Source organism: Balaenoptera borealis (genome assembly GCF_965194805.1).
Source record: "Balaenoptera borealis genome assembly, chromosome: 11".
In the NCBI taxonomy this organism is placed as follows: Eukaryota; Metazoa; Chordata; class Mammalia; order Artiodactyla; family Balaenopteridae; genus Balaenoptera; species Balaenoptera borealis.
The window spans coordinates 25,766,561-25,781,401 of NC_138868.1; the positions used below are offsets into that span (position 1 = coordinate 25,766,561).

The 14,841-nt window shown below is 45.5% G+C and overlaps 1 protein-coding gene across 10 annotated transcripts in view; it reads right to left on the reverse strand.

Moving 5' to 3' along the window:
* Window positions 1-14,841, reverse strand: part of KIAA1549L (KIAA1549 like) — a 291,549-nt gene that overhangs the window by 24,961 nt on the left and 251,747 nt on the right. For 8 of the 10 annotated variants that reach the window (XM_082343655.1, XM_082343657.1, XM_082343656.1 and 5 more), the window contains one exon: window positions 9,043-9,393. In XM_082343655.1, the coding sequence (XP_082199781.1) occupies window positions 9,043-9,393 (351 nt within the window). Of the gene's footprint in view, window positions 1-3,379; window positions 8,030-8,153; window positions 8,783-9,042; window positions 9,394-14,841 lie in introns of those variants that run through there. The other 2 variants (XM_082343659.1, XM_082343661.1) reach the window with 2 other exon arrangements.

The window sequence follows — 14,841 nt, forward strand, 5'->3', positions numbered from 1 at the left end:
CAAAGACAAAGAGAAGGTCTTAAAAGCAGCCAGAGGAAAAAAGGGCATATCACCTGTAAAGGGATGACATTTAGACTGACAGATGACTTTTCAACAGCACCCAGAAGACCATGGTATGCAAAGTGCTCAAAGAAAATAACTGTCAACCTAGAAATGTATCAGCAACAGTAATTTTCCAGAACAAGAATGAAAAAAACATTCGCCCAAATCTAGAGGTACTGGATGAATCAATATGGAAAGCTACATCACCATGCTGCGTTTTCCTTTTTAGCATCAGTAAACTATTGGGTTGGCCAAAAAGTTCATTTGGGTTTTTCCGTAAGATGTTCCATAAGATGTTTTTTGGCCAACCCAGTCTGTGTGCTAAGGTAGTATTCAGGGAACCAAAATCTTAAACTCCACTGGATCCTAAGCTCCTTGGGGTTCAGTAAGCATATCTTTCTCATCCTGGCTCTCTCACCTTACCAAGCAAAGTGTTTTGCACCTAGTAGTGCTATATAACTATTTGTTGAATGAATGTTGAGTGAACCAGGAGTCAGGAGACCCAGGCTCTCATCTTGATTCAGCCATTCACATTCTGTGAACATGTCCTTCAGTCTCTCTGCATTTCATTTTTCTGTTTTTGGTTTTCCTTGTGAAATACGGCATTGGAGTAGTTCATGAGCTTCCAAACAAACATTTCTTTAGCCATGAAACCATTCTGACATGACCCGAATACATAAACAGATTAAAGCAGAACTGCTCAGGTTGAAGTTGGGGGTAGGGATGCCTAGGTGACTTTGGCCCTTTGCTTACCTGCATGATGACACCCTGGGGACCTCCCTGAACCCTATGGTTTTACAGAGTTTGAAGATCATTGTCCCGGAGGTCCTTCCAGCTTGCATTCCATTATTATCAACAAACCAACAAGTAAGGGTAAGCCTTTCCCAAAATAGAGAAAGGGGAGTATAGCCCCTCTTCTCTCCTGGCCTCTCATGATATCAGTAGAGGAGACAGACAACTTATTTTTATCCCTGGTTCTTGGAAGGCTTATTCTGTAGTCAACACAGTTTTCCAGCCAAGAAAATGCATTTTATGTCTGTCTGTCTTGTAACAGTTCACAAAAGAATTGATTGAAAGTTCTGAACTTTTGACAAGTACCAAGGGAATTTCGTTCTTCGGATGATTTTTCCAGGTACAAAGCAAGACTACACAGGAGATCAAGGTCTCCTTTGGTCTGTATCCTCGGGGCTCCCTGCAGCCACAGAGACCACATAAAAAGCAGAAAGACTACTGTGCCCTGTGCTAATGGCTGAGGAAAATCCCCCCAGCAGTGTCTTCCTACCTTCCCGTGTGCGGTTCCCCCATAGTTCTAAGTCCTCCTGGATTCACATTCTGGCTCCCCTTTCCATGTGTTTGGAACCTGGCTCCCTGCGGGCTGCTTTGTGACTAGGATCCCACTAGAAGCTATTGCTCAAAACTGTTACCTAGTTCCAAGTTTCCAGTTCTGTGGCAGTGGCCGTGAGGGGCCCAGTCTGGTGCCCAAGGACACCATCTTTTGGGATCCCTGTCCTCTGGCTAGAAAGGAGATCAGGCACTCAGAACTGCAGGCAGTCTTTATAAATAGCTCTCAGGTCTCTGAGGTGGAAGGAGCCTGGATGTGAGAATAGAATAGGCCATTCTTTGGGCTCAGAGGTTTGGTTGTAAAAGTAGAAGGGAAGGTGACCACCGTTTTCTCAAAGTTCCAGTCCTGATGTCCCTGGGCAGGGGGCGAGGGGGTGGGGCAGGGCCATTCTTTCTAGCAAACCCAGTGGAGAATGAGCCCGGGTGAGACCCACTGTGTGCTGGACCCTCCTCGTGCATGTGCATCCATCCAGAGGGGGAAGATCAACCTCCAGGGGTAGCACTAGAGGGGTGACAAGTCAAAGGGGCAGGCTGCAGCTGGAGGAACAGGTCAGGGGTCGCAGGCTTCGCACTGGTGGGGGCATGAGGAACAACAGGGCAAAGCCACCCACCCTCATTGGAGGCCCTTGTCCTGTGACAGCAAGTCAGCCTCAGGTCAGAGCGAATGTGCCAACCTCTCCGTTCCTGCCGACAATGCTGGGTTCCACCGCAAGGTACCCCTTCCACCGCACGGTGCTGACCCTGTGAGTACTGCTCTGGGCACATCAAGTGTCTACGTCTGCATGCAGCTACAAATAACTTTACGTCCTGGTGCACAAAGTAGAATCTTCCAGCGGATAGTTCTTATTTAGTTGAAAACAGAGGGCACTGTAATTGAAGACTGACCCCATGGTGAAAACCAGTGCTTATCTTGATCTGTCAGTTCACCAGGAGTTACTGATGGAGCAACACGGAGGCTTCCCAGGCCCTGGGAATCATAGAAGGTTCAAGCTGGAACTAGCAGGAGACCACACCTCTTACCTTAACACAGGGAGATACGGAAGCCCGGAGAGGTGAACTGACTTGTCCAAAATCACATAGCCAGTTAAGGGTGCTATCTCGCAATTCTGAGCTAAGGGTGGCGTGATGCAGAGGGCAGGGGTTTGGAGTCAGACAAAACTGGATCTGATTCACTTTGTTGTACAGTAGAAACTAACACAACATTGTAAAACAACAATACTCCAATTTAAAAAAAACAAAAACGAACAAACAAAAAACTGGAGTTGAATCCTGGCTTGATCTTTATCAGCTGCTTGACCTCGAGTAACTTACCTTCTCTGTGTCTGTTTTCTCGTTAGGTGATGAAAGTAACAGAATCACACCCCCATTTCAAAGGCTGTTTAGAAGACTCATTTTATATGTTACTATGACATTTGGCACATAGTGGGTACTCAATAAATGATATTCTCTTCCTTTTGAGACAAGATAATATTTTGATATAGTAATTGTAGTAACCAAGACTTTGCCACCACGGTTCCTTGAATCCAGGGCCCTTCCCCTGCCCCAAGCAGTGAGGGCATCGCACCTTCCTGCCCCAGGGAAGGAAGACCACCCCCACTAAAGACGGCCCAAGAGCCAACTCTTAATGGCATTTCAAAAGTCCAAGCTATTGAATTGCAAGAATTTAGGATTTTGAATATCAAAAATCGAAGCCCTTAGAGCACTCAAGGCTGAAGGTTGATGCCAAAACAAGAGATTTGGAAGAAGTGAGGTACTTTTAGACCACTCTGCCCTCTAAACACCCTTAGGTTAGGAAGAAGAGGAGAGCTTAGATGCTGATGTAAGGTCTGGAGAAGCAGCTCTGTGTCCCGCCTCAATCTGGGAGCACAGGGGGATGGGGAGGTGGAGGAGAGAATAAATATAAGGAAGATGCTAGAGAGGGGAGAGGGGCAAGGGTGTGTGTGTGTGTGTGTGTGTGCGCGCGCGCGCGCACGCATGCACGTGAAAGAGAGAGACAGAGAGGGGGAGAGGGGAGAGGCAGAGAGAGAGGGAGAAGGCTCAAGCATGGGAGGAGCGGAAGGAGGGATCTGGAGAGAGCTTGAAAGCAGGAGGACCAGGATACAGCTGTGCTCTACCTGGACTAACACCTGCAGACCAGATGGAAACAAGCACCTCTCTGGGACATCAGCCAGAGTCGTTAGATGAGAGCAAACTGGGACCAAGTACTGAAGCCTCCTCCCCACCCTGACCATGCTTTGCACCATTTAGCTCCCCCTCCCCCTCCCCCCAAGCACACTCAGCTTTAATCAGAGATGGGGAGGGAAACCCTGAACTGAGACTGAGCCTTTGGCGCCAGAAGATTACAGGAAAATAAACTGACATGTCTTGCACACCTGAGTTTGTGAGCCGAGATACATGCTCCCCTCCTACCTCCCTCTCTCCCTTTCCACACAGCCTTCCTGTACAAACTGGTTCTTATTCACTCAAATGATTAAGCTTAGAGGGGTGTGCATTTGCCAGACGCTGGGTACTCTGTCAGTTTTCAAGGGGGGCTTCCTTGGGGCAGTCCAAAGGCAAAGAGCCCCAGCCCAGGCTGTCCCAGGTAATACATACAGAGCGACCTACCTTCGTGGACTCCTGGGAGCTGGGCAATGCTCCATTGTCTGGCTGCTAGCATAACTGATGCCATCTTGGACCCGTTCAGTTCCTGCTGTCCTTCCACTGACCCTACCCAAGACTGTACTGCGTGGTAAATCACTTCTCTGCCGTCAAGGGCTTCGTAGTTAATAGATATTATTTAATGACCATTAGGTCCAGGGGGCCTCTATGCTCTGTTACTCTCCAAACAATGATAAAGACCTTCATGATGTAGTCCCCGCACCCACAAGACTAATTACCCACCATAAGTCTTGACGTAGGAATGCACTCGCTGTCTCCAAGCATGTACCCCCATACCCCCGGTTAACTGTAAAATTGTCCCAGTGGCCCCTCTGTGGTGTGGAGTGCAGCTGTGAATGCTTCTGGATCGACATCTGCTCCATCCTACCCTGCATGTAAGTTACCCTATAATACACTGATCCATTGATTATATGGACCTACCTGCCTCACTTTTCAGTCTCCAGATACTTTCTCGGTTTGGTGGGTTCCCTCCATCCTTGAGCACCCATCCACACTGCTTGGGGTAGACCCTCTCCCGTTGTTCCACCTTCAGCAAGCTGCCAATGACTTTTGTGCAATAACTGACATTGAATTCCCATTCCCCCTCCCCCCTTCCTTTCCTGCCCCACCAAACTTGGCCAGATGGGAGCTCAGAACAGATTCAAATTTGATTTGGAGAAACACAAGAAATGCAACATTTCTTGAAGCCAAGTGTTGGGGTGGATGCAAACTCCTGCCTGATATGCCTGCATATCTCATCATTAATGAAGGTTTCAGAAGGGGTTTTTTGGTTTTGTTTTGCTTTGTTTTTGAGGGGAAAGGGGGAAAACGGGCTGTAATATTCTCAATTCCATCCTAATGGAGATGTCTCTCCTACAAGGGGCAATGATAGGAATGGACAAAATCCCATCAAACTGGATAAGCTTCCTTATAAGATCACACTCTGAAGTTTAGCAGATTTGAGTTCTCATCAGAGGCTATGACATCCTCTGGCTCACCTGGCCAGAGGGTGGAAAGAGCATGGGCTTTGAAGTTAGAGAGCCCTGAGTTCTAACCCCATTCTGCCCTTTAGAGCTGTGTCACCTTGGGCAAGGTTCTTCACTTCCCCAGGCCTCAGTTTCCCATGGAGTACACGGGGGATAGTAATGTTGACTTCATAGGGTGGGTGTTAGATCAGAAGAGACAGTAGCACTTAGCTTAATGTCCTGTATACGGCGGGCGGGAGCGCAAGAGAGGGCAGCTGGTATTGTGCTATTATTATTACTATTAGTTGCATCTGTAAGGCCTCTAGTGGGGAAGATGCTTTCACCCCATCCCTTTCTCGGAATCCCCGACACCAACAGGAAGACTGCAGGATGTTTTCATTCCTCTTGGCACAGACTCATTATGGCTGCTAGCAAAATTGGATTGGTCATTAGGTGTCAAGTCCAATTTCCTCCCAGATTCAAGGGGTAAAATATGATCAAGGGTCTCCTGAACTGCAGTGCAGAAATCCCCAGCTGCCAGCAGTAACCTTCTCCACGATGTAAATGCCATCAGCCTGGCCGAGTGCATTTAGAACCACCAGCTTCCCACTATCCTACAGCAGAGCTCAGAGTGCTTCCTTTTTGGAAGCTGAAAAGTAATCACAGTTATCATTCTAAATTGCCACCCTGTCCATTGATTTCCACATTATCATAGCACAGAGGGCTTGGCAAGAACTTGGGTTAAGAATCATCACTGCTACTGTGTATTGCTAGCCATTTCTCTTTTCATTAAAATAAGGACCTCATTTTTTGTTGGCAAAAGGAAACCTTAATAACGAAAGAACTGCCTTTGATGTTGTTCAGTTTGACGGCCCATCTCTCTGCTGTGTTATTTCTCAGTCCATTTCCCTTTTTTGGTGGCTTCATTTTTTTAAGTATATGATGCTAATGTTTCTGCCCTTCCTGGCACAACTGCCAACCCTGAATTATAACAAACAGAACCATCCAAGTTTTCATATTCCCACAATGACATTTTTAGATGGTTTTGTTAAACTGAGGCATATGGTTGTGGGTTGTGGCATCTTCTTGCCTGTCACTGGAAGACTCAACCTGGTTATTTAAGTTTTTCTCTCTGAAACCCAGATCTCTTCACAGATTCCCAGAATCTGGCCTCCAGCTAGAGGGGCCCAGTCATTCCTGAGAATCATCTTTAAGCAGAAGTGAAGCTTCCCTGAGCACAGAGCATGCTCTTAAAAGAATGTAACAGAGTAGAAGGAAAAGAAGATGTAATCTCAGAACTGTCAGGGAAAGGGAGATAACTAGTGGAACCCAGGGAAAAGAAGAGAATATTTTTATAACAATAACTACCATTTATCCAGTACTTTGATGTGCTAGACTCCATAGGAAGTACTCTGATTAACACCCGCTAACGTGTGTTAGGTGCTTACTAAACGCCAGGACCGAGCTGAGCATTTTACACGAATTACCAACCCTTCCTCACTGCAGCCCTCTTTTCGCCACCGTTCTATGGCTGAGGGATCTGAGACTCAGAGTTACGATCACTGGCTAAGGACATTCAGCTGGCGAGTGCCATTCCACTCTGGGCTGAGGGAAAATTCGGGGACATGGTCAATGTCTGGAATCAGGAAGAATGAGCCAATGACACTGAAGTCAGTGTGGATCTGTATAGAATGGATACAGCTAGCTCTCCCCAGGGGACAGCCACTTTAAGAGGTAGGTATAAATGTGGTAAGATTAGAGTGTTTTCTAAATCTCAGTGAGAAAATCCCTTCTTTCCCCATAAAGAAGAGTACCAATTTAATGGGCAATTAGTTAAGAAAACTGTAATTGTGGAAACTATAATACGACTGTCATGGGAAAGTATTTTAAAGTAACAGATTGGCCAGGCTCAGTGAGCATTTTTCTAACTCTTTCTGAAAAAAGGATATTTGGAATCTCATCTGATGGGAGCATGGCCAGTGGTGGCCCCAGAGTTGCTGACACTTTTCTGGAAGGCAGTGCTTCTTGAACAGATTCAGAAAAGTTCCGTGATGGCAGAGGCAAACTCCTATTCCTGAGATCTGGGCATTGCCCCAAAGTCTTCTATTTTAACTTAAACATTATATTAAGAATTTTGCATTTTATTCTACCCATATCTCAGAAAATGGGATGCGAAAAAAGATGTCCCACATTCACTCTATTTCCTTTATTGACTATGCTCTCTGGGTTTGCATATTACAGACTGAGGAAGTTGACTCCAATACCGACCAGTTCTCCTTCTGATAATGTCGTACTTCCCCTGAGTTGGCTTTTACTTAACGAAAGACCATTAACAGGAAAGACCAGGAAACAAGTATTCTGGCCCACCTGATCATTCAGCATCTCACTGCAGGTTTGTAAGTTAATATTCTTAATAATAAAGTAGTTTTTGTGAGTTTAATCAGCATGATCTGATCACCCTGGAGTGAACAGACAAAACAGAAATTCTGCACCTGCCGACTTAAGGACAAACCCTTGCAGTGATGATGACCGCATTCAAGCACAAGTGTCCCTGCCCCAAAGGCTCAGTTTGAAATAAACTTTGGTCTCTCCTGACAGAGTTTTATCAACAGGGAAAGGCTGGGCCAGAGACTGACATTCAAAGAGAGGGCTCCGACAGAAAGAGAGACTGAGGGGATTAGGAGAAGTGTGAAGGGGAGACATCTCAGGGACCTGGTCAGGAGGAATCTGGAGCAAAGAATAAGGAAATTCACAATAGTGTGTAGATTAGGTAGTTACATAGCGTAACAGCAGTTTATTAAGTGCCACTGTAGTGTGTGCTTTGGGGGGGTGGTGGTTGGAGTTATCAAAAGGCTCCACAAGCCCATAGGTATCCCGAATAGTCTACTGAAAATGAAAGAAATAATACGATGGAAAGACAATGTAACAGCACAAGGCAGGTTGAGAACATGGGCTCTGTCACCAGATGGCCTGGCTTTGGGTCCTGGCTCTGCCCCTTCCTGGCTGTGTGACTTGAACAAGCTGTGTAACCTCAGTTTCCTCATCTGTAAAATAGGGATAAAACTAGTAAACTAGTACCTGTCTCAGAGGCTTGTAGTAAGGACCAAATAAATGAGTTAACATACACATGACACTTAGATCAGTACCTAATAACAGTGAAGCACTCTATAAATGTTAGCTTTTACTGGGTAATTACATATCACAACGACAATTTATAAAGCTCTATTAATGAGTAGCCCTTGGGGATAGGGCATGAAGTATTACAAGGGTGGAATCTATACATATACAAAGCATTGTCCATTATGGTCTGTGGCTTATAAAACTGTCTTTTTAAAAAGATATCTGTAGATGCTATGGTGATGAACTAATTACATGCAAACTAATTAAAATGGTTGTTTAAATCATGGAAGCTTTTAGTCATTGGATGCTTTCTCAGATACTGAAGTACAGTTACTACTTAATGAGATAATCATGGCTGAAACTTCTATGGCATGTACTGGGTGCCTGGCATTTTTCTAGTACCTCATGTATATCAACTTAGTTAATCTTTACAACCACCCTAGGATATCAGTTATTTTTCTTACCTGTTTACTTTACCTGTAGAAAATTTAAGTCCCCAAGTTACAAAGTCAGCTGGGATTCAAAGTCAAGGCACCCTCCTCCAAAGCCTCTGCTGGGAGCCACCAGGCTACACGGGCCCCTAACATGGGGCTCTGCAACACGTTCTGACATTTAAACCAGGGCCTTTAAACGTGGGGTTGTAGAAAACAACCAGTGCATGAAGAGTGAGGTCAGCCCTTCACAGGAGGGATAAAAAAGGGAAGTCATTCTAAAACATATTACGGTCGGACATAAGGGTTTCCTGTGTGTCTGTGTCCACAGGATTAAAAGGCTTAGGCTTGGATCCTGGCTGGAGGACGTGTGAAAGCCCAGCAAAGTTCGTTTCCAAATCCCAAGGCGGCTCATCAGGAAAGTCCCCGCTCTGAAACCCCTGTCGGAACACCGTGGCCGGGGCTGACCTGAGGAGGGCAGGCACGCGGAGGGATGTCTGACTTACCGGCCGGGGCAGACTGTACTGGTACATTTCTGGGCGGTAGGTCGGCACCCACTGCACTCCAGCCCGGGGCCGCGTCATGGTCCCAGGAGCGCTGGTCACCACCTCGGAGTAGGGTAGGTGCTGGGCGGAGCCATAGGCCTCTGGGTGCCGGCTCTGGCCTGCGTGTCCTGCGGATGCCAGGCTGAAGGCCTCCTCCAGCAGCATGTGCATCTGTTGCCGGACCTCGTCGATGGAGGGCTGCGAGCTCAGCGTGGAGGTCTCCGAGTGGCCTTTCACCTGCCTCGACCGGGCGTAGCCCCGGGGCTCATTCACTCTGTCGATATTGGTTTCCTCTATGATTTCAGGCTCAGTCTGTGGGACCAAACAAATGCCCATCGATTTGTTAATGAACTTTCCTTCCCATTAATGATGTCTGTAATTTACTCTAAAATGTTCTGTTTAGGCGCGTGTTATTAGGCATTTGTGCTAATTTATATTAGACCCTAGGCGCCCTCTCCAGGCATTCACACTACAGGGGTAGTCAGCTAGCATGATATCAGTGAAGCCACACTATCTATGTGAACACACACAACTATCTCTGTGAACTTCAGTTTTCTGGACCTTAAGGAATGCATCAGGCTTTGCTAATTAGCATAATGAGGATGAGAAATGGCTTTTCATTGATGACATTAGTGGTATCCTCTAAAACCTTTCAGAGACATTCTCCACCCTGAGGCCTTTTAGGTAAAAGAATCTAGAGCATCTTGTAGTCTACACCCGAGGGGCTGGTGTTCTAGACCATAGACTAACCCCCTAAATGGTCCTGTGCCCCAGCCATTGAGGGAATTGCTGGTTGCCTGATGCCAGTTATCAGAGAGGATAACAAAACCAGACCTCAAAGCGTAGTACCCCCTGAGTCAGAAGCTCTGGGGTCAGGGCCCAGCAATCGGTGCCTTAACAAGCCCTCCAGGAGATTCTGATGCCTGCTCAAGTTTGAGACCCACTGCTCTAGAATGTTCTTCTGCCTTCTTCCAGTGAACCTTCCATTCGGGGAGCAGTTGCAGTACTCAGATGGGCAGAGAGCTAGGACTTGATCAGCTTCCAGAGCAGGTTGCCTGGACTGTCTTATGTTTGCCTGCTAATGAATGCTTATTTAATAAGTCTGTATGTGTGGCAGATTTTGGTCTGAGACTTGCTTTTGTGATAATAATAATAGTGAGGTTGCAGAGACTAGTTAACCCACGTCCACTTCAAGTATGTCCATGGCTACCACTATCTGCTAAAAGAACCTGAGGGTTCTGCGTGAATAAACTGGCATAGATCAGTTTGCCACCCTGCTCTCCATCCATGACACAAGAAACAGCTGTCACTTTAGGAAAGTTAGACAATACAGATAAGCAAGAGGGAAAAAAAATCAAAAAAGTCCATTTACATTTGGCGTAGTTATTCCATTCCTAAACCTATCTGCTTTTGTGTGTACACTCCTCTTCCATGCACACATGCCCCTTTAAAAAGATTTATGTATTTATATCCTGGTTCTGGGTGCTTATAATTATTTTACATGGAGTGAATATTTTCCTACCTGGGTTTCACAGCTTACCTGCTGTGTGACTTTGGGCAATGTCCTGGCTTAGTTTGCCCCAAAAAGCAGAACCTGAGACGTACATTTATATACAGATAATTCATTTTGGAAAAGAATTCTTGGGGATTGGGGGCCTAGAATGAGTAAACTGGGGAAGGAAGAAAAGCCAGTCAAGGGTGCGGTACTGAGTTAATGATTGCTGTGGGCCACAGAGGCTTAATCCCTCTGGGGACCCTCTGAGGAATGAGTCAATGACCCTCCAGAGACTGTCCTTGCACTCTGAGATCTGTGCAGGAGCCAGGTGGGCAGAATGGGGTCCCACAGGTGTCCCACAAAAGAGTGCAGAGAAGCCTCAGGGCAAAGCCAAGAGATGAGGAACTGTTAGGGTAACACAGTCAAGCTGCTACCGTGCAGGGCAGATGCTGCGGCAACGACCAGGTCTAAAAGGCGATCCGAGAAGGTAAAAGGGCAGAAAAGATGTTCCAACCAGGACAGTTACTTAACTTTTTGACGTTTCAGTTTCCTCATCTGTAAAATGAGGATAATAATAAGAGCTGCCTCAAAGGGTTTTGTAAGGACTGAACAAGATGATAGAGGTAAAGAGTTTAGAACAGCAGCACATGGTAAAAACACAGTAATAGTAGCTTTTGTCGTTATCATAATTGTCATTATTATTACTTTTATTCATTCAACCACACGTTATTTCTCACGGATCAAGCACTCGGACATATAGGAATGAGCACAGCAAGAAAATGTCAACAGGGAACCCATTCATTAAAGGGACCCCTTCCCTCCTTAAAATCTAGATGTGGAAGGTCAGAACTACATTATTTTTCATGTTTTAAACATTTATGTACTTTTCTTTGGTATTAATACACGTGCATTAGAGAAGAAAGAAAAAATACAGAAAGCATGAAAAAAGAAATTAGACATTTCCTGTACTCTTATCACACAGAATTAGGGCTTGGCTATAGTTCAAGATCAAAAGACAAGATTCTCTGTGGACCTGCAAGTCTAGATTTATCAACAGTACATCAACAGTAATTCAGAATACTATTTTTATATTAATGCATACAAGAATAGATTCTGGAGTAGAGTGCAAAATTACCTTCATAATAATAAACAAGAGCTCAAAGACATTTCATGCCTGGGTGTATGCCCCCAGACCCTGGGCTGGGGACGCCCCGGGGCCCTTATGCATCAGGGTTCTTTAGGGAAAGGCTTGAAATTGCTCCCCAGGAAACATGCTCCCAGTGATACCTTCTAGGGTAGTGAATGCAACTTCTGAAAAAAACTTTCTTACAACGCTTAGAACATTCTGAATGGAATTTCAGAGCCGGAAGGGACTTTAGGAGACCATTTAATTCAAGCCCCATTTTACGGATGAGAAACTCAAGGCCAGAGCGGTTAAGTGACTTACCCAAGGTCCACCAGAGGTGGCAATGGCAGAGCCTTGCTCTCCCAGCTCCTGTCCCTTGCACATCTTGCCGCACCCCGTTACATCTCACAGTTCCCTGTCAATGCTGGTTGCTACCCACACACAGCCCTTCCTCCTCACATCCCCAGTCTCCCGGATAAATAATGGATGCCTAGTGCTAAACTACTCCCAGGTGGAAGATTAATGGTGCTGAGGAGGGCTATGATTTTTCCCACACCTGAGCTGGGCTATGCATTTCCAGTCATACTGGTGGATCGATTATTATGTGAATTTATAGTTGTGACTTCAGCAGGGCAAAAATATATTTCTTAGCAACAACTTCCTACTCACCCATTCTCCCAGGAGCCCTGGGGTGGGGCTGTACTGAGTTCGGGGAGGGGTTCTCTGAGTAAGGCTCAGGGAAGATATTATCTTGGCTGGGGAGGTGGAGACATTCTCCAGAATCCCATTGCATCTACCCCGTAACACCCCAACGGAAATCAACCTGCACTTCCCCCCGCCCCGAGTTTTCATTTTGCGTGGGCAGGGGGCTCCCTTTAACTGGAGGGCCAGAGTCATAACCCAAGTATGACCTCAACAGGTTGGTGCTAAAGAACTCCTCTTTTCCCACTCTTCTCACTTGATTTTTTAGCCTCCTGATATCTATAGATGGAAACAAGATGAGCTCGCATTATATCCTGGGATTTCCCCTCTTCACACTTGATTTGCTTATTTAATCTTGAGCAAGTCTGGACGCTCTCTGAGCCCATTTCACTTGTCTCTCATGAACTTAGCACAAGACACTTGGCATTCAAGAAAGCTTTGTGAAATTGAACCAAAATAAAAAATTCTGTCAATTGCCCATGGAGTAGAAAGAATTTGAGGTTAAGATAAAGAGCCCTCATTCCCTAACAGATTTCCCCCAACACTGCAGAGCCACAGGCGAGCCACGTGAATTCCCTAGGCCTCAGGCTCCTCACCTGAAAAATGGGAGTGTTAACCATGGTCTGGGGAAGTCCCTTCTGGTTCTCACATTTACTGTGATTTAGGTTGATTTCTTGGATGCTATCTGCTCTAAGAGAGCCCAGATTCCTCCTACAATCATCGTGCCTGGGGGGAATCTGATGTCCACTCATAAGGGGAATCCCTCCCCCGCTCTGTATCACCTCCTTCCCTACCTCAAAATATCAATATATGAGTAGTGGTAAGTTTGTTCTTTTACTTAACAGATAATCATTGATTTCAACCCTGTGCTTGGCCCTGGGTTGGGATCTGCAGATACAACAATAAATAAGATAGTGTCCCAGCCCTCAAAGAGCTCCCAGTCTATAGAAGGAGACAAATAACAACAACAACAATAATAACAGCAGCTAACATTTACTAATAGCTTATGTGCTAGACACTGTTATAAGTGCCTTATATAGATCCATTTTTTCCTTACAGTAATCTATGAGGCAACAACTATGCCTATCCTTATTTTACAGATGAAGACACTGAGGCATTGAAAGATCAAATATGTTGCCCATAATTGATGGAGCTGCATTTTGAACCCAGAGAGCCTGATTCCCAGCACCCAAGCTCTTACTCACCACATACATAAACAGGTCCACTACCGTACCACAGATATTGGCTCTGGCAGAGGGACGAACAGATATCTGTGACCAGGAGGACAGACTATAAAATAATAATTGAGAAAATCTACCTTATTGATTACTATAAGGATGTAAAGCATCAATATGCAAATATCAAGCACTTAGAAGAGGGTCTGGCAGACACTCCCATATTATCTCCTCCTCCCCACAGGCTGGGGGTTCCTTTAAGGCTGGGTCAGTGTCGTTTTGTTATATCCACAGCCTCCAATTCAGAGCTTAGCCCAAAGCTGAAACCAGTAATTGCCTGTTAAGCAAAAGAACTGAACAGAGCAGGTGCTCAAAGTTACTTGAGGACCTGTGATATGCTAGCCCTGTGCTGGGTTTTCCACTTGTGGTCCCTCACCAATCCCTGAGGGCCGTATGGTTGTACCCATTTTCCAGATAAGGCGTATGTGTCAACTGGCCTAACCTGTTCCAAGTCCTTCTTCCTAACTTGTACAATTTTGAAAATACCTTTTGCTTTTATTTGACAAAAAGAGGGAGACAGGCACAAAGACACATCTCCCAGTGTTAACTGATGGCTGGCTTGGGTACAAATTCAGTGGCGTATCTGGGACAGAGAATATATCTTTAAACCTCCTTAACTTGGAGTTTATCATACTAGCCTCTCCAACCTCACACTCCAGAGAAGCACTGGGGAACTTCTTTTTTAAAATGAGTTTCATAAGTTGATCAAGATATACTTCAATAAAAATTCTAAAAAATTAATCAGGGAATGTCTGTTCATGGTAGAAAATTAGAAAACACAGATAAGCGAAAGGAAGAAAATTAAAATCCATTCTAATCCTACCACCAGAAATAACTAATGTTAACATTTTGACCTTTGTGCATGCCCTTCCAGATGTTTTCTATGCATATGAAATAAGATGAAGATTATGAATGGTGGCACATCACCGACACTCTCCTCTCTACTCCCCCACCTCACCCATCACCCCACCCCAGGCAGCTACAAAGAATGCTGACTTGGCCCACGTCAGTTTCTCCCTCCTCCTCTTCCAAGGAGAGTTCACCACTTGCCACAAGATTCTCTGGCTTTCGTGATGGAGAATAGGAAGTGGGGGAGGGCAATGAGGCAGAAGGGGAGTGGGCGGCAGGATTTTTTTAGTGGGATTTTGGAGAGAGATGCAAAAGCAGCAATAAAGCATGTGAACGGGAAAGGAATTAAGGAA